This window comes from Larus michahellis, chromosome 8 (assembly GCF_964199755.1).
Source record: "Larus michahellis chromosome 8, bLarMic1.1, whole genome shotgun sequence".
In the NCBI taxonomy this organism is placed as follows: Eukaryota; Metazoa; Chordata; class Aves; order Charadriiformes; family Laridae; genus Larus; species Larus michahellis.
Window position 1 is genome coordinate 386,570 of NC_133903.1, and position 25,241 is coordinate 411,810.

General features: G+C 42.0%; 2 protein-coding genes and 1 long non-coding RNA gene across 6 annotated transcripts; 1 reads left to right on the top strand and 2 right to left on the bottom strand.

The window, feature by feature from the left end:
- Positions 1 to 284: 284 nt before the first annotated feature.
- LOC141747359 (uncharacterized) lies at positions 285 to 3,140 on the bottom strand. The gene is made up of 4 exons (XR_012588684.1): positions 3,007 to 3,140; positions 2,087 to 2,424; positions 741 to 967; positions 285 to 466 (listed from the first exon to the last, which is right to left on the bottom strand). It is a non-coding gene; the product is annotated as an uncharacterized LOC141747359 (long non-coding RNA).
- On the top strand, positions 2,887 to 22,643 carry METTL9 (methyltransferase 9, His-X-His N1(pi)-histidine). 2 transcript variants are annotated; one of them, XM_074597523.1, is made up of 5 exons: positions 2,887 to 3,499; positions 7,853 to 8,043; positions 10,323 to 10,532; positions 11,635 to 11,819; positions 21,905 to 22,643. In XM_074597523.1, exons 1-5 carry the CDS (start codon positions 3,326 to 3,328, stop codon positions 22,108 to 22,110), a joined length of 966 nt encoding a protein of 321 aa, XP_074453624.1. In that variant the 5' UTR covers positions 2,887 to 3,325; the 3' UTR covers positions 22,111 to 22,643. The 2 variants fall into 2 exon arrangements, with proteins under 2 accessions (XP_074453624.1, XP_074453623.1); XM_074597522.1 differs by having other exon boundaries at positions 3,170 to 3,499; positions 21,908 to 22,255.
- IGSF6 (immunoglobulin superfamily member 6) lies at positions 15,179 to 21,192 on the bottom strand. Of its 3 annotated transcripts, none has more exons than XM_074597525.1 (6): positions 21,012 to 21,191; positions 19,031 to 19,384; positions 18,004 to 18,110; positions 16,801 to 16,857; positions 16,099 to 16,157; positions 15,179 to 15,646 (listed from the first exon to the last, which is right to left on the bottom strand). In XM_074597525.1, exons 1-6 carry the CDS (start codon positions 21,076 to 21,078, stop codon positions 15,577 to 15,579), a joined length of 714 nt encoding a protein of 237 aa, XP_074453626.1. In that variant the 5' UTR covers positions 21,079 to 21,191; the 3' UTR covers positions 15,179 to 15,576. The 3 variants fall into 3 exon arrangements, with proteins under 3 accessions (XP_074453626.1, XP_074453627.1, XP_074453625.1); XM_074597526.1 differs by having other exon boundaries at positions 16,074 to 16,157; positions 21,012 to 21,185; XM_074597524.1 differs by lacking the exon at positions 15,179 to 15,646 and having other exon boundaries at positions 15,843 to 16,157; positions 21,012 to 21,192.
- Positions 22,644 to 25,241: the final 2,598 nt, after the last annotated feature.

Here is a 25,241-nt window from a genome sequence, read left to right on the forward strand (position 1 = left end):
GAGGATTTAAGTGTGTATAATATAAAATATGAAATGCTGTGATAACTTCAATGAGAAATTTGATGCTCGAATCCCATTCTTAGAGTTTCTCTATAAATTCTGAGAATTTGGACCTTAATACACTGAATGTATTTTATTTATTGAAAATCAATAGGTAAAAGCATCCACTAGATTTAAAAGGACGTTATCTAATAGATACTAAAGAATGTCAGTCTAATATAGTAGTAATGTAATATATGGTTAGTGATAGAATGAAAACAATGAATAAATGACAACAAAGCATATTTAAGTAGGAAAAAATTAGATTTATGTTTTGTGGTGCTTACAGGCCTGCCTCTGTTTTCATCTCGTGCAAAATGACCTTCCCAGTCTCCCGCTGCGCTGACTGCGGAACCGCGCAGCCATTCCTGAACAGACCGTGCTGGCAGGGCTGGTGGGACGTTCCCATTTTAGTGTGGCTGTACAGCTGCCAGGAAAGACAGGAAGGTGAAGGAGCAGCCAAGATAAGCCACATCTCCACAAATACTTCTGAGCTCAGGAAAAATCTCAGTGGTGCACGCCGTCAAAAGAATTGTGGCGGGTTTTGTAAAGGAACATAGAACCAAGAGTGGGGGGATTGCCCTAGAAAGCTGTACAGACCCACAGCTGGGCTTCCCGGGTTGCCCTCAGGAGAGAGGATTTTACATAGATACCTGTGCTTGCTCGTCTTAAAGACCTCTTTCTGGTAATCGCTTTCTTACCATTGTTTAAATAACAGAAAGGAAAGTTGTTTCATTGCTGTACTTGATCAGGAAAAGTGCAGATGTGTATCTTGGAATACGTGAGGCTGTGCAGCCAGCCCTGTCGCCGTGTCCTCGAGATCTCCTCAAAGCAAACGCAGGCGGTCTTCAGCCCTCTGGGTCTGTTTCGGACCTTTTGGACTCCAGGTACTCAATCGATTATAGACATTGTCCAGAAGAAACACTATCTAAATAGTTGAGGAGAAAGTAGAAAAAAAAAAAGTGACTCCTTTTTCTCTGGAAATCCTCTCCCAGCACATTAATTGCTTTGAATGACGTATGCGTACATTTACACAACAAATATTCTTCTGAGATTGTACAGCAATTGGTTACAATTCCACCAGACTATATGCAAATGACAATACATCAACATTATTACCTAAGATTGCATGAACAGTGTGTTCTTTATAGCCTGTCAAGAGAAAAATATGCTTAGTATACAACTACTGCAGCAGAATATTAATGATAAATGTAACACTGGGCAGGAACTTTCAAAAATCTCACTAAAACGTACCCAGGTTGTATACTAAAAATGCAAAGACAAAAGCTAGTGTATTTCTTAATTTATTTGGTATGCAATTCATTATCTGTATTTTACATGTGATAAAATTAAGTTTCCCTATGAACAACACGTAACTAACCTGAACCAATTTTATTTATTGGTTTACACGTTGTGAGCAGATGTCTGTTCAAAAAGCAGCAAATTTAGCTTTTGTCATTTTGGATTTTCATTGTAAAGTTGTTTTAGTCCTGGAGGGAAAAAATAAGCTAATCTGTCTTTACAAACAAGAACATACATAGGAAGGAGAGTTCTAATCCCAAACCAAATTAAAAGAAATAGACCAAAACAGGCATCTTAGCCCATCTAGCTATTGGAGGAAAAAAAAATCATGTGGAAAACTGTCTAAAGCTCTCATGTCAAAAATGTCTAACTGAGGTTAAACATCAGTGAAAATGACAAAATTCTCTGGCAATATTCTGTCATTGCTCGGGTTTTGCTGATTTCCCAGGATAATCAAGGCTGGATGTGGTTAGTGCTCGATCAGAGCATTTTCCAGGTGGAAGCCAGGATCCCATGGTGGGTCAGAATTCCAGCGTCAGAATTAGGGGGCCCGGCTCCAGCCTTTCCAGTCTGGTCGAAGGAAAAGATGCCCGTTGCTCGTGGTTGTTAAGGAACGTTTTTCTGATATTAGAGATGATAGCCCTGGTGCCGCACTCACCTGGAATTTGATTAATGGGCTGGGCTTTGTCTAGATTTTCTTTCAGTTTCAATTGTATACTGTATTGCTCACTTCCTATGCCGTTACCTCAATAACCGATGTCTGCTGGCGCCCAAGTGGGAGAACAGCGGTGCCTGACCCACGGTGACCGCGGCTCTGCTCCGGCACAGGAGCTCCCGCCGAACAGCCAGGAGGGGTTTATGCACCTTGGCCCATCCCAGAGCGCGATGTCCCGCAGGGGACCGGGCGCCACAGGGACGCGTTCCTGCTGCTGCTCGCCACCGCGTCCCGGCAGAGATGGGCAGCAGGACTCCAGCGACGGGCTCGTCCCTTTCCTGCCTCCGCCATCGCTTCTCCTCCCTCTGCAGCTGCGTCCCGGGAGCAAGGAGGGCCTCGGGTCCTCCCCTCAGGGTCGGGCTGCCAGGCTTTATAAAAAAAGGGGGCTTTGTAAAACAACGTGTGGCAGAAATTCCACGAGAGCAGTAAGGTTTACTCTGGGCCACTGCAAAATTGTCATTTACAAGAAAAACTGCCACGCCTGAGGACGTGCGGCCAGATTTTGCATTTCAGACAGCGGAGGTCTTTCCTCTGCAGACAGAAGACCTTTTTGAAGAGCAAAGGCTGTGCTGGCCCAATTTATCTCTAAACGCTGCGGGTTTGGGTTTTTAGGAATCTGATCCCCCTGTGCCCATGGACCCCGAACTCCCGCGGGCGGGAGAAGCGGGAGGATAACGGGAGCCGGGCAGGAAGCGCCGGGGCCGCCTCCCCGCGCCCGCTGCGGGAGCCGCCAAGGGTCCCCCGGGCGCCGGTCACCGGGGGCGGGCCCGAGCGGGCGGGGAAGCGCGCGGCGGCGGCCCTGCCCCGCCCCCGCCCCGCGCGCTCTGCGCACGCGCAGGCCGGGTGACAGGGCGGCGCCAAGCACGTGCGCGCGGCACGCCGCCGCGCGAACCCTCGGAGGGGAGGGGGGGAAGGCCGGCCCGCCCGCCGCCGCCGCCGCCCACGCCCACCTGTCCGTCCTCCCGTCGCCGCTGCCGGTGCCCGGCGCGGGAGGGGGGAGCGCGGGCGAGGAGCCGCCGCCCCGCCGGTCTGACAGCGGTGCCCGCGGCCCCGCCCGCCCTGTGACTGGGAGGGGCGGGCGCGCGGCAGGCGCCGGCGTGCGGCAGCGCATCCGTCCGGCCGGGACCCGCCGCCGCGCCGCTCGTTCCGCCCTCAGCCGGAGCGCGGGCCCCGCGGCAGCCGGGCCGGGCGAGTCGCGTGCTGCCGGCGCTGCCATGGAGAGGGGAGGCGGCGGCAGCAGGAGGGGGTGACTCGGCGCCCCTTCCCCCGATGAGACTGTGGCTGTGCTGGCTGGGCTGCTACACCCTGCTCCTGTGGGCGCTGAGGAGGAGGATGTGGTCTGGCCCTGCCAGGTACCTGAGGAGCCCTTTATCCCGTTCCGTCTACGTGAACATGATGGGCAGCCGCAGCCAGCCCGTCCCGGGCGCCGCGGAGAACCACCAGGTACAGCCCCGGAGGCAGCCGCCCCTCCCGCCCCCCCCGCCTCCCTCCCCGGTCCCCGTCCGCCGCCGGCAGGCACGGCGGCACCCCCCCCGCCCCCGGCCCGGGTAGTCGGGGAGCTCCGCCGGGGCGCCCCGAGGTACCGGCTGCCGCGGGCGGGGACACCCTGGTGCAGGCTGACGGGGGGCACCAGGCCGGCAGCGCCAGACAAAGAGAGCGAACGGCTCGGTCCTCCCGGGGAGAAAGTTGACGTGCCCGGAGCCCGCTGGGAGGCGGGGGCAGGGGGCGGTCGGGGCGGGCTCGGTCGGTCGGAGGGAGCCCGGCGGGACGGGGCGGCGGCGCGCGGGCCCCGGGCCGGTAACGGCGGGTCGGGGTCGGGGCTGCTCCCGAGGGACGCGAACCTTCCTCTGAGCCCGTGAGCAAACACCGCTTGAATGAAGTTTGCGGGTGGCGTGGAACGCGGTGGGTTTGCAGTCGCAGAGGTGTTTTAATTAATACCGATGTATCTAGAGGAAAATAAAACAAGTGAGCAACTGGGAAACTGCGAAGCTCACAGAGGCCTTGGAACAGCAAACTAGTAACGAGTTTGCGATGCGATACGACTGCAGTAAAAGGTTCGTGCTGTATTCGGGCAGTAAAGGCACGTGGATCAGTACTTTGTGGAGAAGTTAGGGACTATACCCGCGCTATACAGTGGTTGTGCGATATGATTACATTTGGAGTGTGTTCAGATCTGCACTACATATTACCAAAATGCTACTAAAAATCTGACAGTTCAGAAGGGCCCATAAAAACTGTCAGTGCTGAAGGAAAATACTGACTTATTCTAAGTAAAATATACAGTGCTGAGCTGATGAAGAAGACATAGCGTAAATACTTCAGGACTGCTGTACAAAGGAAGAACATAATTATGCATCATAATTCTTCAAGCTGATCCGTTACTGGTGTGCTCCGGTGGGCACTGACAACCAGAATTTTGCTACTGAGTGAATGCATTACTGGGGTTTAATGAATATGGTCTGCTGTTCGGGTCATGCAGTGCATAAGCAGGATGACAAAGAAAAGCAGAATTCCGATTTACGTAAAGAAAAAACTTCCCTCTGGCAAACAAAGAAAATCTGAAAGTCTTTTGCAGTGTTAAGAACTGTACTAGAAAGACAGGTCAGCCAAGGAGATGTGTTATGGAGATGATTGTGTCATTCACAGGTAGATGGTCTGCAGTGGATAATCTCAATTTCTAATTTATTAGATGTAGGTTTTACACCTAAAGTATTGGTTACTTAGGAAGTTTAGTAAGATTTATGGTTACTGAGTTTGTGGGCTTACTCATAAGTAAGGATTGCATGTGGAGGCCCCAGGTGCTTTCACTCTCTGCAGTTTTACTGACTTCATTAGTTTTATGTAGTTAGCTAAAAGAACGTTTTCTTCCTTTCACTAGTATTAGGCAAAAGTTGTCAATAATAATATATTTTATCATAAAAAGAGGTGTTAACGTACCTTTGCAGATTTTTGTGCTGTATTTTTTCTACTATTGTGCTATAAAAGATTGATACACTTTCTGTCATGAAACTAGTGGCCTGAAAAGGACTTGTCATATATTGTACATGGAGGAAAACAACAGCAGGTTCTGTTCTGAGGAAGTAGTTCCAGAATTAAGCTGTCTTTCACCACTTTTGTTATTTGAAATTTGGATTGGGTTTATCATGTGTTGCCTTTTTTTTTTTTTTTTTTCTTCTTTGCTGTCATTTCTATTATTCACTAGTGTTACATAGGTAGTTGCCAATAACCTTATGGACAAGATTAACCATGAAGAAGAAATTAGAGGTCTGAGAACAACGCCTAATTTCTGGAAACACGTTTCTCTTCTCACAGTTGCCACCATCCTCGTTCTTCCAATGGTTACGTCAATATATATCTGTAGAAGTCTTAAAGACAATAACTGTAGGACCGTTGGTTTCCACGGTCAGAACCTAGAACTACAGGTGCCAGTTTGGTGCATAGCCAAGGTGTATGAGCTCAGGTACAGCATACATATAGTCACACTGCTTATGGAACAGAGCGTGTGTTACCCAAAGCTTTGATAGGTGGATATGTTTTCTTATGGATTGAAAATGGCAACATGTTGAGAAAGGCAGATCTGAGCGACTCCAAACCTGTCCAGTGTAGCTAGGCAGCAGCCTCATGGATGAACCTGACACGTATCCCCACCTGCTGCTCGTCTCCTTGGGACTGTTCGGTTCTGCCAGGCTCTTGAAATTGGCTTCTGAAGATGGATGGACAAAGAACACAGGCTGCTACTTGAAGAGGTTTTTCACGAATTGCTAAGGATTCCTTTTGTGAATCCGTGGACTATGCTGATTCATTTAACTAGCACCGCACTGCGGTGAGAAAAGACCTACATGGTAAATCAGCAGTCTTGGGGATCCCTGTGCCAGGCTCCATCATGTGGTACAGGCTTGCTCAAAATCTGGTTTTCAGAGGAAATGATCACTCACTCGTGCTACCTACAGGTGTGTTTGAAAGTAGTTGGGAGCCTGATTCTGCCAGAAATGTACCCATTATGCAAGCGGTTTTCAAAGTAAACCTAAGGAGGCATATGTTCCCTCCTCGTCTGAAGGGTCTTGTCATCCCTCACTGCTTTGGGTCAGTGTTTGATGGAGCCTTATGAATCTGGCATAAAGATCTTCATGCAGCTGTCTGCTCCCCTCTGCTTGCTGGCACTATTATTGTGAAGCAGCAGGACACTGGAATAAGAACCCTGTCCCATTATTATTTGTATTACAGTAGTGACTGGAAGTCCCGTTGTACTGAACGCTGCGTAAACATGCGTTAAGTGACTGTTCCTGTCCCAGCAAGGTACAACAAATGTGAAGGGATCAGGATATGGGCGTACATTTTGCATAGTATGGCTACAGACACAATCTTGGGTGTTAAATTGTTGGCGAGTTATCCCAGCTGACGGTTTGCTGTCCTTCTACATGCATTTTTACAAGATTCTGTTAAAACTCCCCATTTTTCTTTAAGATACTTACGACTATCTGCACAATAAACACATGCAGCCAGATTAAGGAACATTATTGCAAGATATAAGGGGGAGATAAGAGGGTGTTAGCTGTAGGTAGTAATGCTTGATATTAGAAAACAGACACAATGGCATTAGAGGTTCTATGATAAGGGCTGACAATAACTCTGCATAAGCATAGGAGAGTGAAAAATAATAGTGATGTTCTTAATTAAAATTACGTTTAAAACTTTTTTTGGTAGCTTCTGCATATTGAGTAGAGGGCATTTTTAGCTTGGCGTTGCAGCCTAGCCGTGAGCAGCCTTTTGAATTTTATTATCAGTGCTGACATTCCAGAATGCGGCAGCATTAGAGGCATTTGCTGGAGGTGCAGAAAGTGGCCACAGGTGTCCTAAAATTTCAGAATTTCTGTAGGTTTGCCTTGTTTTGTACAAATCCTTTGCATTTAAAATAATGTAAAGCAGGTGTTAAAGAAGGAGTTTAGATATGCCTTACAGTAGGATAGTAAAATATTAGGATATTGTATGGTTTATTACTTTTCCAACTAGATTTGATACAAAAAAGTAGCATCCTTTTTTTCACAATTAACTGAACAATAGCTTGCATATCAGTTTAGTTTGTATAGGAGTGGTTGTTACCAGGTAACACAGGGCAAAAGGAATCATTGGCCCATTTTAGCTTGGGCTTTGCATTTTACCAATATAAAAGTATAGAACTGCCTTTCGGCTGATACTGATGACTTCCTAGATGTGGAAACCTCCTCCTTTTGTTTAGTAGAGATGCTGGGAGGCAGCTTTGTAGTCATAATTGTTTCAAAAGACTTGCGGACCTGAAGAAACGTAGCCCAGCAATGCTGTAAGACAGGCAAGCTGCTGTCTAAAGTATTGATCGTATTCTTTATCTCCTTTCCTGGAAAAATACTGCAAAAGCACTTGCCCATTTCTTTTCAGAGGATGCCTAGGGAAAAGTTGAGAATGGGTTGGAAGATAGAAAACGATGTTATCCCACCTCCTACTATTTTATCAGCGTGATGCTGTTCCGCAGAGGACCTGTGCTTTCTAGGAAAGTTCCTTTGTAAAATTCTTCGAAGTACAGGGTAATGATTAAGACAAAAATTAAAAGCATTATTTCTTGGCAAGTAATCGGTCCTCACTTGATTACAGTTCAAATCTTAAGTTAAATTAATCCTTAAGCTTGTTGAAAAGTCTGTAGGAAAATTAAATTTTTATATTTACAGAAATTGTTAATAGCCTTCCATGTATTCATTTTTTTTTTAAACTACTGCTGCTTTTATATTGTTGAACTTTGTAATGATCCTTTATCTCTTTCTCTAGTGGTATGTCTGCAACACAGAACAGTTGTCTGAATCCCTTCAGCCTATTTTTGTCCAGAGTTACCTTGACCAAGGAACACAGATCTTCTTAAACAACAGCATTGAGAAATCAGGCTGGCTGTTTATCCAGCTCTATCACTCCTTTGTGTCCTCGATTTTTAGCCTCTTTATGTCTAGAACTTCTATCAATGGGTAAGTGAAAAGTCAATCTTAAGTAAACTAAGCGCAGTTTAGATTTAGTGTTCAGCCCTACCCCTTGATCTGTCAGCTCTTCTTAAATTTGTAGTCTTTCCTTTGCTAGTCTAACAGATCTGAAATTCCCTACTGTGCTCTTCATGCCCAGCCCTCTCAATTGAAGAACACGCTTTCCAGTATGGGGGGGACAGAGGAGGTAATTGCAATTAATAAGAGTCAGTTGGAGGACTCTAATTGTATTTTATAACCATTACTTGTTTATTGTATTTTTATTACTTGTATTATTGTATTTTATAACCATTAATTTCCTTCTGAATAAGAGAGTGTTCTCTGTGTCAGACAATGTCTCCTTCTTCCCTTTGCTTGCTTTTCTGCACCCCCTTGCCCTTTACCTACTGCCATATCACTCTTGTGGCTGTCCTTGTTGAAGGTGGCTGTATCCAGTCGGTTCTGTGTTCCATCTGAAACTTTCTAGTAGAGAGTGTGTACATACCCACTGCAAACCCAGGCAGATTTCTAAATAGCGCAGAAGTTGTCCGAGTGTTGTGTCTGGTAACACGAATGTGGAACAGAATTCTGTCCTTTCTCTTATTCTGTAAAACTTAATTTCCCCTCAACTTGTGCGTAAGCTGTACTTGAACAGGTGACTTCTGATGTAGCATGTTTGACTGATAAAACATCAGGAAGGCAGGAAAAGAGTAGTTTATAAAGCAATATTCTCCTAGCCTTATTGCATCAGTCTCCTCTGTGATTGCAGGAGATTTTAGCTTTTTGTTGGTGCTCTAGTATTTTTTCAAAAATACTCCTTTTGCTCACGTCACCCCATTCAGACATGTGTTTAACAGGTTATCAGTTTCCACCTTATGAAGAATGCATTTTGTTACATTTACCTGATTTCTTCACCTTCCCCTCCTCTGCACCTACTACATACTTCTGTAGAGTCAGCTATGAGGATAGTAGCTGTCTACTAAGGCTAGAAAAATAATCTTTTTCCTTATTTTCTAACCAGATGACTTTATGAGCTTCCCTGTGGTGATTTTAGTTACTGGTAGCTTTATATAAAGGCTCCTTTGGTCTCCTCTTATTCCTTTCTCTTCCATTTTTTTTTTTCAAAGGCCCTCCAGTGCTTTGAATAACACCTCACAGTGCTGTTAGGAATAATAGCTATGAGCCAATTATACGGTGTGGACTGACACAAGTGTGCTGCAAGGGGGCTCTACTTAAATTGGCTGTATTCTGTTTATTTTTATATGTTTAATAGCCTGCTTTAGTTTTTTTGTATACTCTATCCTTTTTGTTTATTTCTTTGTTTTTTTAGTACAGTCAATCTTTCCTAGGCCACCTCTCTTTCGTATTTTTTTTATTCTTTCATTCTTTTTATCTTTGTTTACCTTTTTTCCCCCCTTGAGTGTAAAAGATTTCTGTTCATTGTTTTTAACCTGCCACCCAATGTTAGTTTAAAGAATAGTATTTATCTACCTTCAGTCTATTTCTGACCAGTTCTTTTTCCTCTGCTTGTTCTCCTAACTCTTTCATCTTCTGAATTCGGCTACGACAGCTGAAATCCGTCACTGTGTAGTCTTCAAACAGTTATGGGTGGGTATGTCATTGACTTGGTCCATAAGGAATCCAGCTATCACCTCTACCCAATTCCATAATGAGTTGCCTATTTTCTGTTCCACAGCTCCTCATGTTGAATGCAAGATCTGCAGATAGCAGCAAAAGCCATTGTAACATACAATTAAAAAAATCTCTGTTGCCACTCCAGCAGTGTTACCCCCATCCTTTCTTTAAATTTGTTCCCTGGCTTCTCTCCTAATTCCACATTCTATTCCTCATTCATTGTGCGTACTCCCGTGTCTGCAGCTATTTTATTTCCTCTGCTATTTCATCTGTTTTTTTTAAGGTAGGTGGCAGAGATTCAGATATGCAAATATGACAAAAAAGGTTCAGCCTTTATCTTTTCCTCTCTTTCTCTCCCCCCTCCTTTTTTTTTTTTTTTTTATGCGATCGTTTTCTTGAGCTGCACCCCATGAGCTCTTCCTTACCTAATCAAATTCCTCCTGAAGTCTTACCCACTGTAACTGCATGTGGCTTTGTGTTTGATCTCTGACAAGTGCAAGGCAAGTTGAACTGGATTTAAAATTTATCTGAGCAAGTGACCTTGTCTGCTATTATGTGTGACTGGTTGCTGCCAAAGCACATTCTAAATTACTTTATTGTCCTTCCTGTTAAAGTTTGTACAAAATTGGCCATTTTTCATTTTTACGTTTCAGGCTGCTGGGAAGGGGCTCAATGTTTGTGTTTTCCCCAGAACAATTTCAAAGACTGCTTAAAATAAATCCAGAATGGAAATCCCACAGACTTCTCGATTTAGGGGCTGGGGATGGAGAAGTCACTAAAGTCATGAGTCCTCACTTCGAAGAAATCTATGCCACTGAATTGTCTGAAACTATGATATGGCAGCTTCAGAAGAAGAAATACAGGTATTGTACTGAATAATTCCTACATCCTTTCTGTCAGTCATTACAGCAGAGTAATCTATTTGTAATATTTAATGAATGTTCAGTCTTTTCAGTCAATTCCTGTATTGTTTGATTGTTCTGGAAAAGGTTGACCTGTGCAAAAGTAGGAAAACAAACACATCTGATGTTCCCTGTTACCAGTTCTTTTGTTCTGTGGATGTTCCCTGTTATCGGTTAAGACAAAATAGGCAACAACCATTTTGGAGTCTCTCCCTCCATAGTTTGCATAAATTGCTTTAATCAAGGGAGTCAGGAAGGTGAAATTCAAATGAATAGTCTATCTGAACGGTTCAAAATTGCAAGAGGAAGACACAGGTAGTGCGGAGAAAGCAAACTGAATCCTCGTAATAGCAATGCTTCAATAATCTCTGTTTAATCCCACAGTATAGATGACTGTGTGAAGATTCTTTTATTCTTGCTACACTTAGCTCCTGCTGTTAAAATTGAATAATATTTAGTAACAAAAACCTCAGCACTTTCAAAACTTTGTTCATGCACTTGTCACAGCTCCTGGACGTTCTTGTAGGCAGCAGATCCAGTCTTCTTGAGTAATGGTTAGTATTTCGGGCACTATATCCCTAGACTTCAACACAAAGAATGAAGGAACTGTGGATTTCTTTTCTTCACCTGTCTTTGAGTGGAAACATAACAGCTGCTTTGCGCTCTGGGTTTGCACACTGGTAAATCGGAATGGATAAAAGGCAGCAAGCCGTTAATCATATTTCAGCTTTGTTGTTCCTGGAGAAGTGTGTTCCGTTTTATTCTAGGACGACACGTTTTTTTAATACCTGGGGTTTTGGTTTTTGTCTCGTTTGTTGCCTGATGATCATAAGGCAATATAAAGGTTTGTGTGGCTGGATATATAGCCATGCCCATTGTTGATTTAGTTTTCTTTTGGAAAAGACCAGAAGGATCATCATGTCTGTCTCTTCTCGTTGCCTAGGTGGCTGATCTTACCTGCACTATCGACACATCCATAGGGAATTTTTTTCTTCAGTGGTTCTCTCTGAACTCAGCTTGTGTTTGTTTAACAGACTGTATCTCTTTCTCTTTCCCTTTGTAGGGTGCTTGGTATAAATGAATGGCAAAATATAGGATTTCAGTATGATGTTATCAGCTGTTTGAATTTGCTGGATCGCTGTGATCAACCACTGACTGTATTAAAAGATATTAGAAGTGTACTGGAGCCAACTAGAGGCAGAGTCATTCTAGCATTAGTTCTGCCATTTCACCCGTATGTGGAAAATGGTAAGTACGTGGATTAGTAGCTATTTAGGCAGGTAAAGAAAACATTTGTAGGCTATGGTATCCCAAATTAAATGTTTACTAAATAATTGGCATGTTTGTGTTTTATTTTTACAAATAACTCGTATGGTACATGTTCAGAAGTAATTGTGGGTAAATAGGCCACATGATGTAAGCTGTTTTCTTAATTCTCTGACATACGTTGTTTGCACCAACAAAAAGCTCAAATATTGAGGTCACATATCCTGTTCTGCAGGTTGCCACATCTGAGCTGTGTTGGAGCAACACGGGAAAACTGATCTCTGATCAGGGCCCTCTGCTGCTGTCCTATAAGTAACCCCAGTTGTCTCTAGACCATTGAGCAAAGCCATCAGAACTGTCTGTAATGCTGAATAGAGCAGTTCAAGTCAAAGTGTTTAAAGTGTTCCAAATGAACTGCAACTAAAAATTCACAGGGAGATAACATTCACTTTCTAACATGAGCTCTCAAAGTAAAATACAGAACCCTACTAACGCAAAGTATCAGCCACTATTTATATTGTATAAGTACCTGGAATAAAAAAGTAAAATTCAGTGCCAAAACTCCATTATTTCCCCTAGTTACATTTTTAAAGAAGTACATGAGAGATTTTAAAATGAATCTGTCCTTATGACTAAACTTCAAAAAAGACTAGAAACTTTTTTTTTTGCACGCCTGTGATTGTGGATTCAGGTTGAGGCACCGTAAAGGTGGTTTGAATTCCAGAAGGATGGTGTTCATCAGTCATCGTTTGGACGCTGGCTCTCCTTGAGTATTAAGACTTGTCTGTAGAAAGGCACGTATGCCGAGAAAATACAGAACTGATAACCTTAACATTCTGGCAATCACAAATGCATCAAACTGAATCTGTTTTCCTCTTTTTATAGGCCAGTGGTATTTTGGCAGGAGGAGGGGGGGAAAAAAGTTTTAAGTATAAAAAATAATGCCATCAGATGAAGAATTGCTTAAAATACAGTATTTGAGCATATAATTTTGTAACTATTCTGAAAAGTAGCGTGTTTTAAATGAGATGGGGGTTTGACTTAGGCATCTCTACAGTATTTCAAGTGTATTTGGTTCCTATAATGTAGAAGAGTCTGGCTTCCTCTTTTAAAAATTCTTTAAAATTCAGAATAATGGCAGTGTCTTTCTAGTCTTTCGCTGGCGTTTTAGAAGCAGAAATCGAGAAATCATTTGGGTGGCTTTTTTGTTTGTGTGTCTTCAAAACTGTGTGCCATTGTGTTTTGCAATCGCCATTGCATGCAGCGTCTACTTTTGCGCGTTTTGTTGGGTATCCACGTGACAGACCACATGCAACTTCCTGGCTCAACAGGAGGTAGATAAATTAAGGAAGAAACTACTTCAAGTCTGCTTATGTTCTCCATCATTAATCTCCTACAGTATACTGGAGGGAGAATAGAGTGTTAAATTTATAAATCCCAAGGGACTGGAAACCTGTTCTGCGATTGTTGAACGCGGTCATTCCTATTTGCTGAAAGTTGAAATCCATTGTAAGATGCCTTATAAACCAAAGTCATACTTTTGTTTGTGGTGGTGACTTGTAGCAGATTAGTCCCTTTGCTTAAGGCAGTTTTGTTTCCTTAATATGTTCTGAAACTTAAAAACATACTCAGTTTGTCAGTTTACCACTATCGTGAATATGGGCCCATATAAACTTCTTTAGACAGTGCAGGTTAGCACACAGAAAAGTTACTGTCATTCCACCGAATCTTTTCCGTTTAAGATCCATTTAAGTGTAGTCTAAAGAAATAGACAATGAACTGCCAGACTGTCTTCATGATCTACAAATGATTGTAGAATTTCTTTATTTTCATTCAGCTGTTCTACAAGAGATACATTTTAAAAAGTGTTAAATATGTACATATGCTTTATATTGAACAAAAAAAATATACTTGGAACATTCAAAGAGCAGGACGTTTCATGGCTTAAGTAACTTCTTGTAGCAGCTAATTGAATACAGTTTGGACCCACCTGGAGAAAGTTTTGAATTTTAGAGGGAGAAGCAAACGAGAATAGATGAGGCAGGTGAGGTGTTTGATCAGTGTATAGATCAGTTTCTAGAAATGGATAAATTATTTGAATCAAAAGGAGGTATTTGGGTTATTACATGTAATGGGAGATTAATTATGGAAACTTGCTTTAAGAGAACAAAGCAAGGTGGAGGAGGAGGTAAACTATATTTCTGTGCTTACTGTGTCTGGAATTACAGTGACACCTAGAGTTGAAAGTAGCTAAATCATAAATTCTTTCTGGGACTTTTCAGAGTTTTGTTTTTAAACAGAAACAGAACAACAAATAATGCACTTACTGCACATGTCTAAATGTGGCAAGTAAGGCAGATGAATCATAAGGTATTAGACTAGTCAGTCACATAAGACCATGTATAATTATAACTTTATATTTTTAATAGGTATCCCATAGGGTCATATAAAAATCCTTTGTATTTCCTAATATCGACGTCATATTTGTATAAAGGCATTATTAGATAATATATGACTAGACTGCTTTAAGTTTCCCTAAAAATGTCAGAGACACCGTACTTAAGAAGTAGTAAACACCAGCAGCCTGGGATTGTGCAATTTTCTTGTCTAACATGTTGATGTCCTTGTGATTGATCGACAGGGGTAAGAAGACACAGGTGTGTTTTCTATCTTCCTGAAATACTTGGTACTAAATTGAGCTGGAAACACCGTACTGTGCTAGAGAGACCCTTGCCTTGTCTTGGTTGTCAGTTCTCATCTAACTGAAATCAGAAGTGCCATTTCATTTGTTAAACAAAGCTTTGTTTTATTTAAATGATGATAAAAGATGCAGCTGTCCTTCAGTAGGGAGAATGCCTGACACTAACAGCTCTCTTGTAAAAGTGCTGCTTTTGTAGTTTGGCTAGGTAGTAACAGCTAAAAAAAAAAAAAAAAAACACAACACCTTTTTTTTAAAAGCATGAACTTCTGTGTTCATGCTTGTATCTCTGTTGAACAGGCACGTAAAGGCAAAAACTTGGTGCTCCAGGCAATCCTGACTTTGGATAGTAGGACTGAAAGATGGGGGTTGTCGTGTTTAGCAAGTGAATTTTAATATTGCAGGAGCAACTTTCTCACTAGGACCACTACTTTCCTTTCCTAAAAAGGCTAAGAAGCAGCTCCCGTTCCAGATGAGCTTTACCGCTGCAGTACGTGTGTATTTATAGTGTCTGGGTTTTGTGCTTGCTTGTCTTCAGAATACGTAGGGTTTGCTCTGTTAAAGCTGTGGTTAAGACTGAGGAATTGTCGATCTGTGTATCTGTTAATCAATAACTCTCGCATTAACATGACTAAAAACAGAATTTCACCTATGAAACAAGTTTATTTTCCGTTGATGTCAATTATCACACATCTTTCACAAATGCTCAATTCATGTAAAAGGAATACATGTAAATTTATGTAAAAAGGAAAAAAAAGGACATAGGATTAAATCTAAACTGAAAAAGGAAACTTTTATGAAGCATTAGCAGTTATCTTTTGAAAGATTAAGTCTTTTCCCACAGTTCTTATTCTTGCACAACGGAAAATGAAAGTAATATATAACACAGATGTAAGGTACAATGCGCTTTGTTTTGATGATCTGTTTAGAAAATACTCTTGAAGAATGCTGCCCCTGGAAGGTTCTCTCCTCTCTTTTTAGAGCAAAGGAAGTCTGTGAAGAAGCTTAACTTCTTCATCTGTGTCTTTGCTTCCATCAGAACTATAGAACAAATCTGAACTGCTGCACATGCTCATCGGTTCTGATAAACAGTGTCATCTTCCAAATCATCCTAGCAGAAAAATAGAGAAGTTACTGATGGGAACTTTTTTTTTAAATAAAGGCAGAACTTCATTTTTGAGGCAAACTCAGTTTTAAAGGGAAAGAGGAAGATTTAGATTGGATATCATGAAGAAATTCTCTGCTGTGAGGGCAGCGAGCCCCTGGCCCAGCCCCTTCCCTTGCCCAGAGAAGCTGTGGCTGCCTCGTCCCTGGAGGGGTTCAAGGCCAGGTTGGACGGGGCTTGGAGCAACCTGGGCTGGTGGGAGGTGTCCCTGCCCAGGGCAGGGGGTGGACTAGATGATCTTTAAAGGTCCCTTCCAACCCAGCCCATTCTATGAAAAAAGAAACATCTATTTCCAGAGGAAATATAAATGGTATACTCTTAAAATAGTCAGTTTTCCCCACGTGAATTTCAGTATTGGCTTATAGATACTTACAGGCTGTCGGCAATGTTCAGCGTACCTCTGCTTTTGAAGTTCTTGGGCAATTGCTTGAAAAACTTTTCGTCCACTACTGATTTTCTGCAAATTATTTAAAATATTTTAGGTCAGTGCTAAATTTGAAGTTGGTGGAAACATCTTTTTCTACCTTTTATCGTTCTGATTTTTTTCCTTGTATATGTCTGTGGGAATGTTCCAAATAGCATATGGTTTGGCAGGCAGAAGAGTTTTAAATTACATTAATATTACATCTCTTAACATATATACCTTCTTAAATGGATATTTAAATGTATCACTTCTGATTTTTATTCAAGGATACATGGTGACAGAGGTTCTTATTAGAGTTGTTTTAAATACATGAGAGCTTACCTGAATGTACCATTTAAACGAACAAAGAATTAATAACAAAACCTGTTATTTTCAGAAGTTCAAACAAAATTTACCTAAAACCTAAAGGAAGCTGTGTGTTAGAGGTAGCCTTTACATAGATTGACTTTATCCTGTATGCAATTAGGTAAAAATAACTTAATTAACAAATTAGTTAAAGTTAGTTAAATGCAAAATCATTAACTTCTTTTGTACAAATCTCAAGTAAAGCCTTAACAGCTCTGAATGTCTTTTTAGCTGAATCATCAATTAATCACAAAACTGATGCCCAATATACTTAAGACAGAAAAAAACAAAGCTCTGAATCACAGACAAAGCAAGCAAAGTGATAACATACACAGTTCTCTGTTCTTTGGTCTTCCTTCCCGCTTTTCTTTAGCAGCTTTGGTTTTAACTGGAGGGAGGGATAATAAAATAAAAACCGATTAAAACATAAGATGAGAAGCCAACTGCTAAGGTAACAGAATAGTGAAAAGCATTGCCCTTTTACAGCGTCAAACAGAGTGTAGGTAAAAGTCTCATTAGATCAACTTACACCACTGAAAAAATCAGAGAAGTTGTCAAGCATCGAAGGCCTTTTTTTCAGTTTCTAGTAGTAGATATTGCACGTATTTTTGCGTTGAGTACAGCGGGACCTGCCTGAAGTACTACCCAATTCTCAAAAATAAACCAGTGGCATCACAGATACCCGGTTTTCCCCTTGAGGAAGGCTTGATTCATTTTTCCCACTATACTACTTCACCTAGTTTAAAGAAAAACAAAAACCAAAAAGACTGTCCTGTCTTTATGCTTAGACGGCGATCACTACAGCAAAGAACATTGTGAACTCCTCACTCTCATGTCAAAGTCTCGTTATTATGTAAAGATTCCAGTTGCAGCTTTGGGTGTTTGTTTTTAACTAAGCACAAATTTTGTTCTAGATTTAAAAAAAAAAAAAAATCCAATAGTTACGTAATTTTTAACCAGGTGCATTCTGATGTGCTTGTTTCCTGTAAGCACAAAACTTCTTCCAAGTCTATGATATTTTTAAATTTTACCAAGGTCTGTCTTCTGTGTATGTATGATGTATGAATAGAATTTCATTACAGAAAGAAGTCAGTCTGCAGCAACTTCACTGCAGCTCACAAATACTTTGACATTTATTTATTTATTTTTATTTAAATTATTTTAATGTTACTGGAAACTAATCCAGAGAGTTGATGGCTTACAATGGTAACTTCTAGTTCTGCTTTTTGAGTGTGCCTTGATAGATAATCTCCAAGTTGCTGATTAATACTCCCAGGATAATGTTAACTTTGGAATACCTTTTCTTTTAGACATGTAAATGAAAAAAGAAAATGTGCTTGCTTTTGAGAGTACAGGTACTTTAAACATGAGTTTGCAGATGTGTGCAGCATATGAACTTCAACCAATTATCTCTTTAAAACTTAATCATAAAAGTTATGGAATCCAGGAATGTCTTATTGCTCTCCTTCTGGAGGCGTTAAAATTGCTTAGATTTACAAAATGAACAAAATCAGAAAAATTACTTTGAGCCTACCTTGTAGACTACAAAGAGTGTGAATACAGTAGTGCTGTATAGAAACAGTAAGGATGAGGCGATGATCATGAAGATGAGTTTTCCATTGCTGTGCTGCTTCTCTGCTCCTTTATTAAAAGCGAGTGTTAGAATAAAGGACAGTACTTCTGATTCACATAATTTTCTTAGGATTCTGCATTTCACCCCCCTTCCTCTGAGGAATTAAAAAAGCCTTATACCCATCGATATTTTTCTGGTTCATTTTCAGTCTGAATTCGCTAGTGACATCACTTTTTTGTTGCTGTGAATGTTCGCAAGGGCAATGGAGACTTGTTATTTTTGATTATGAACCCTTCCTTGAGGGGCAGATGGAGAATAGAATCCAGTTTTCTGCTCTTGTGAAGGAATATCTGAATAAAGCTTACAGGCTTTTGTTCAGAAATGCAATTAGATAGAGGAAGGAAGGAATACAGGGAAAGTAATAATCCAGCTGGTTGGTTGGTTGGGGTTTTTTTCTATTTTAGGCATGTAAAACTGAAGTGCAGTTAATGAACTCTCATCACTTTCTTAACTAGGAGGGAAATGATACAAAGAAAAGTTCAGAACTAAAACTCGTTGCTCAGGCTGGCCCAGTGAATCCCCAGTTCTGGGACCCTGTACTCTGTTGCGCGTATTTCCACTAAATGTCAGTTTCTCCACTTCTCATTTTTCTGTTGATACTTCCTTTCTGATAGACAGACATTAAAGTCTTTATGTAAGAGGATGTGGAGTGTTGTTAGATAACGCAGAGTACAAAACTTCTTTCTTTTGTAGAATTCTAGAGTCATTTGCCAGAACATTCTAATTAGCAAACAAGATTAACATGCTTATTTGTAGAATCCCTCCATGGTTTTACTATTAATATTTTAATATAGTCATATTCCTCCTAACGGTTTTGTTGGTATTTTCATCTTAAGTGCCGTTCTTGAAACTGTAAATGAAGAGAGTATTTAGGAAAGATAATTTATTTCTTTTAAGACGCTTCATTAAGAAGGAATAATCAACTGACCTGTTTTCGTTAGCACTGTTCCATCTCCTGCTTGTTTAGAACGGGGTGAACTTGAATCTGAAAATGCTATCCCACAGATATAAACAGCATTGTCATCTACAGTCAGATCGTTGATCTGAAGTGAAATGTTATTTCCTGGTAATAAATGTACTTTGTACTTCTGATCATCTGTGCATCCAGGAGTACACAAATCTTCGTGTTTGTTAGTTAGAAAACGAAACCATAGAACTTGAGGTGGGGACGAGGAGCATCCAGAAGCAGAGAAAGCACATGGTAGGAACGCGGTGCGTGTGGAGTAGTCAGCTTCCTGAAATCTGGGTTGCGTTACAGTGACTTGGCAGCTATCTGCAGCACCTGTTGAGAATAAACAGTTGGTAGCGTGCGGGACAGTTAAAAAGCAAGGCACAATCTAAAGAGAAAACAAACTCCTTCTGGTTCATTGGAGAAAAGGTAGGAGGAAAGGAGGAAAACCGACTGTGTTTCAAATTTGGCGTTTTTAAGGTTCTTCCCAGCAAACTTTCAATACTTCCTACAGCTTGTCCATGTCTTCGTTTAAGAGTTTTGCCTGTATGGTAATGTGCTTAACTTTCTGTTTTTCTGAAAAAGTACAGAGCCGATTCGTACATCTGAAATAACAAGAATGTCTCCTTTGGCCGTGGAGACCAAAAGAATGCTTTGTGTAGTTTCCTGCCTCAGGTTAGTCCTGAGTATTTGGGGGACTTGGGGGTGGGGATGCTGTGGGACATAACTCCAGATGCTCAGTGGAGTAGCTGTGCAAGGGCTTCTCTCTCCTCCGCTGTTCCTGACCTGCAAGTCAGGTGAGACAGCCTGATGGCAGGCGGTGGAGATGTTGTAAACGGAGACATTTATAACTTAGCCATTTCATAACATTGATTAGAATTCGTAGTAGTTCCTAGATGTTCTTCCACTTCATCACATATATCGGCTCTGGGTTTCTAAGGATAATAATACTGCTTGTTAGTTCTGACATTTAAAAATGTGTGTAGAGAAAACAGGAAGGTTAATCAGAGAAGAGAATTCTAATTAAGGAACTGAAATGTAAGGTCTAATATGACTGGTCTGGGAGATTATTTTTTTTTAAATCCTTACTGAAATCCGTAATTTAAATACTGTTTTAGTATATTTAACTTTATTCAAATAAATTGCTTAGTTATTTAAACAATGGAATTGAGATCATTGCAGTGAAAACAAAGGTAGTAGCTTAACAGCATCCTTTTCTGCTTCCTAGAAAATAACAAATTAGAAGAAAAATGCACTGAAGTCTCTTAATCTGCTGCTGATACACAATTTATAAGCCTGTCCATGGTGGACAACCAGCATTGTCCCTTCATCATTTTTCTCACTGAGTGTTTTATGGACCAGATCCAAGCAGATTCAGTGTCTGACTTCTACAGGAATAAAATGAAACTCTACTTCTGTGTCAGATCAACATCAGAGCCGTTCCACAGCAGCTACAGCAGTCTGAGGATTATAGTAACACAAGCTGTCACTGCCCTTACACCCTGCGTGGTGAAAGGCAGTAGCTGGTGCTTCTGCAGGGGATCCCCTTATCTTTTCCACCCTGCTGCAGGGCTCAGGGTGGCCTTGCAGAGCAGAACTCCATGGCTTCAGTTTGTGTAGAAACTGTCCGCTGAACTTCCCAAAGCCTCCTCCCAAACAAGCACAGCTGCACTGAAACCACACTGCTGCTGCGGGAGCATTCTTTGCAGGGAAGTGCAGTAGAGTTTGACCCTGAAATGCTCCAGTAAGCTGTGATTTCTGACTTTTGGAAGAAAAAGCATTTGCTAACAGTCGCCTAATTTGGAAGTTCTATGCAGATAGCAGAAGGTAGCTTGATTCTCAGTGAAACTTCTTACTGCCCTTATTTCGTAGCTACGTTACAAATCATAACCACAACATTTTCAATCTTGTTTAGCTGCTATTACATGGGAAAATACAAGAAGCTTAAAAAAAGTCTTACCAGCACCGTACAGAATCCAGTCAAATGCCAGCATCAGCACATTTTTTAATTTGTTGAAAGGTGCCATTTCTTGTATCTCTCTGGAAATTGTTCTGCTTGAAGGAAGAGGAACTTAGGAAATCTTTGGAGTTGCAGAACCCTCTGAATCACAAGATTTAGAACTTCCTGTTTAGAAGGGTGTTTACTATTGCATTTAGCAAACTGGTTAAAGGTACAGAGCAAACCAGAAAACAGCTGTTATTTCTCGATCACATTACTGAAAAAATGAGCAGAGTTTTAAATGTTGAACTTCTGAGAGCTGTGCCTATAACCCTTCAGGTTATTTTTATGGGATATAACAAATGACAACAGGTTTCCAGCATGCTGCAAGTGTTCAGCTTCTTAATTTTTTATGACCCTAAGCAGTCTTTACTGTATCAGCTAGTAGGTGGCCACTGGAGAGGACCCAAATGTTCTGTAGCCAACCGTTATAATGTGGTGGTCTGCTAATGGAAGCTTCACAGCAGAGCATACTTTTGAACTTGCTGGCTCTGTTTGCTGTAATTACCTGAAGACATCTTTGGCCAGACAGCATAAAGAAAGAATTTTATAATGCTGGAAAAGATCTGCATTAAATTGCCTGTCTGTCCACGTCTGCTGAACACCAGCCTTGATAATGGAAGTTACTTTTCAGCCAGTCTTGGGACTGCTAGTTAAAAACATAGCGGAAGAGAGCGGCTTCTGAACAACAGGCAAAACCTTGAACTGATCTTCCAACAGCTCTACAAATGGGTTGTCAAGCTCCTATTTGGAGTGGAGAGGAATATAATCTGTGTAGTGTGCTTTCTGTAAGAAAATACAACACAAAACAAAGTTTTCATTGTAATTTAAACAAAACTCTTTTGTTTTCTCAGTAGGTGGCAAGTGGGAAAAGCCCTCAGAAGTTTTGGAAATCAAAGGGCACACTTGGGAAGAACAGGTGAATAGCCTGCCAGAAGTTTTCAGTAAAGCTGGTTTTGCCATAGAGGCTTTCACCAGACTGCCATACCTATGTGAAGGTGATATGTATAATGACTACTATGTACTAGATGATGCTGTCTTCGTCCTCAAGCCAGTGTAAGCGTGTATGAAGCAAATCTCCAGAATCTAACCCAAAAAGCAGCCTCTGAAAGAGGGGGTTTGATTTATGGTTACTTAAAGGGAGGGAATTCGGGGACTGCCATGCTAAATAAATACCATGTAAGAAATTTAAAGGCCAAAATACTAATGTATTTCTTTGTAGTGCGATTGGGGGGGGGGGGGGGAAGGTGGTTTTCTAAACAGACTCTTCAGTTGAGAATTTCTTTTTTACCAGCTCTTAAACCAACCACACATTCTGCAATCCAGCAGTAATGGGGAGATATTTTTTTATACTTACCTGCAACAGGGTTCAGATCCAAACAGAAGCAACAGTCCTAATAATGATGAAACTGACACAATATGAACTGTTGTTAAAGAAATCAAGTGAAATCTGGCAATAAAGTTATCCATTCAGTTCAAGCCTTGCTGAATATAAACTGTTGAAATGGATATTCTTCCATGCTAAGTTACCTTCTCTTTTACTGTCATTCTTCACATGTTTTTAATCATGCTAATAAACTTTTTTTGAGATGACTTTTTGCATTAATTTTTGTGTTCATTTTTGTAACCATAGCCACGCTTGTCTGCAGCAACTGCTCCTTTGTGTTGAGAATCAAGCTCTCAGTAGCAGCACAACCTCGTATTTATTTGAACAGCATTTAGGTATTGCTTAAAGGGATAACAGTCCACAAAAAACGTATCACTTTTGGTTGGATTTCTTTCATGTTCCTCTCAAAGCTTATAAATCCTCATTGCTTTTGCATATGCCATTTTCCAGTAACAGGGGTTATGGCAGAACTTGCCAAAACTGCACTTTAAACTGAGGGGTTTAATAACAAACTTTCTAAGCAAGTTGTTCACAAAAGTTTTCAGCTTAAAAAACACGCAGGCAGTTTCTTGCAAATTCTGCAAGTCAAACTGCCTCTGAGGATCAGGCTATCGGGACCTGATTTTGAAGATTTTGCTAGCTTGGGACGTTTTCTTTTCTCTATGAATACTAAGTAAATGCTGTTTATTTTAACATGTCTTGTTCTAAAACCTCTGCTTAAAATGGATAATTTCTGGCAGTTGGAATATAACCTTCCTTTAAAGCGACAAGCAGCATGTGCTGGCAGGCGTGTGTCATACGTTGGGATACAAGTGTTGTGGGAGCAGAGAAACCTCAGCTTGTGTATCAGCTGGTAAGTGAAGTAAGAGCTGACTTATCTTTTGCTTTTGAAGTCTAAAAAAGTTGTGTTGTGTTTTTTGTTGTTTAACAATGGGTGATCTTCTGCCAGGTAGAATGTTTCAGCATGCCTTTGTAGGTTTACCTTGGACTTCCTTTGCCTGATGGTTAGTGATTTTCTTGCTAATTTAATCACGCTTTATTCTCAGTCATCTTGTGAAACGTAAGTATTGTGTGGTATGGGGCGAGGGGTTTGACTGGTGGGTTTTTTCAACAGTAATTCAGGCTCAGTATTATTCTTGTTTCAGCATGTGCTGTTGAATTTTGGCACAGAGTACAATCAGATTAGTATGTTGGAAAAATGTAAGCTTGGGAGTGAATCCATTAATTTTTGTTTTGTTACTTTCATTTGTATTCATCTAGTAGTGAGAAAATATGTTCCTTAATGTGTAATGAATTTAGCTTCCTGTAGCAAATATGTATTAAGACAGACTTCTTCAAAGGTACTTAAACGTTTTAATCCCACAGGTTAAAAATCACACAAGAGACCATGCATTTCACGTCTCATCTTTTAGTCCTGTCACTTAGGACTTGGGTTTGTAATGGACAGAGGGTGCAACGTAAATAATAGTGGGCTTTTTTTCTTATGGTTTTGTGGTTTGTTCTCTGTATTTGAGCAAGTATTCTTACACTTGAGATGGGGAATTAAAACTTAATAAAACACGAGCAATAACAGGGAAAGGCTATGAACAGAGTAAGCTTAAATTCAACTGGGTCAAAACCCTGCTTGGTCCCGTTGAACGTATGGGGTAGTGCCGAGGGGCTGTACCTACACCCATACTTGTACAGTCAGAGTTCCTCGCGAAGGGAGGACGCAGGGTGGTCGCTGTGTTGGGGAGGGAAGGGACTGCTCTCTCTTGCCAGACCTTGAGGGTGCATTTGTGCACAGTTAACGCCTGCTCACACAGCCCGTGCAACGGAACTCCTGAGCCCTGTACCGGATTAAATTGCCTGAAATGCCGTAAGGTGTCATCCAAGGGGACAAGTGTTTATTGCAAGTCCCCTGTCCAAGTTCATTACTGCCGAGCTTGGGGGACCTGCCTCGTCCCTCTGCTGTCCCTGTCCTGCTTGGGCGACGGTGCGCAGGTGGCTCCTGGGTGTTGTCCCTGTGTGCGGTGTTCTTCCCCGCAGAGTAACCACGCTCTGTTCTGCCGAGGTGTTCTGCGCGGGATGTGTTGCACCGCAGGAAGGAGGTGCTGAGCAAGGGCGTGATTTAGTTGGAAGCTCATCACAGAGCTGGAACAGCTTTGTCTCCGAGGAACCGCAGACCCCTTTTTCTGTGTGATCGCAGGTACAGTCTGACTTCTGCTCGGAGGAGCCGGGGGGGGGATTGGGGGGTGCGGGGCGGCACCAGCCTGGCCCTGGGTGTCCCCCCACCCACTCTCTGAGCGCTCTGCATCGCGGGGGGAGAAGCATCCTCTTCTGCCTTCTGTGGAGCCCCTCGCCCTCTGAGCCCCCGCAGAGCCGCCCCACCACCACCACCACCACCCCGGGGTGCTCTGGCCGGTCCCGGTCCCCGCTTGCTGCGGAGGCAGGTAATATGCCGTGGGGTCCCGGCTCTCCCCAGACCCGCCGTCTCTCTCCTCTCCTCTCCCCTGCCCTCCCCTTGCTCCCCCCGTTCCAGCCTGGACCCCGCCGGGTCCCTCGCTGCACACGGGGCTTTTCTGCAGAGTTGCCGGGCGAGCGGGGAGTTACCAGCAAGACTTCGGATTATGAGGTGATCTTTCTGGCTATCAGGCTTCAGATAAAGCAGCAGCTGCATTGGAGCGAGTGCTAAAATGTCTAGGATTTCTTTATGAGGAAGAGCGTCTGTTTAGGAAGTAAGAGGGGAAGATTCTGTGATTCTATGAAACCTGCGAGGTCCTCGTAACTGGGGGGTCCTGCGAGGGTGACATCCCAGAGATGTG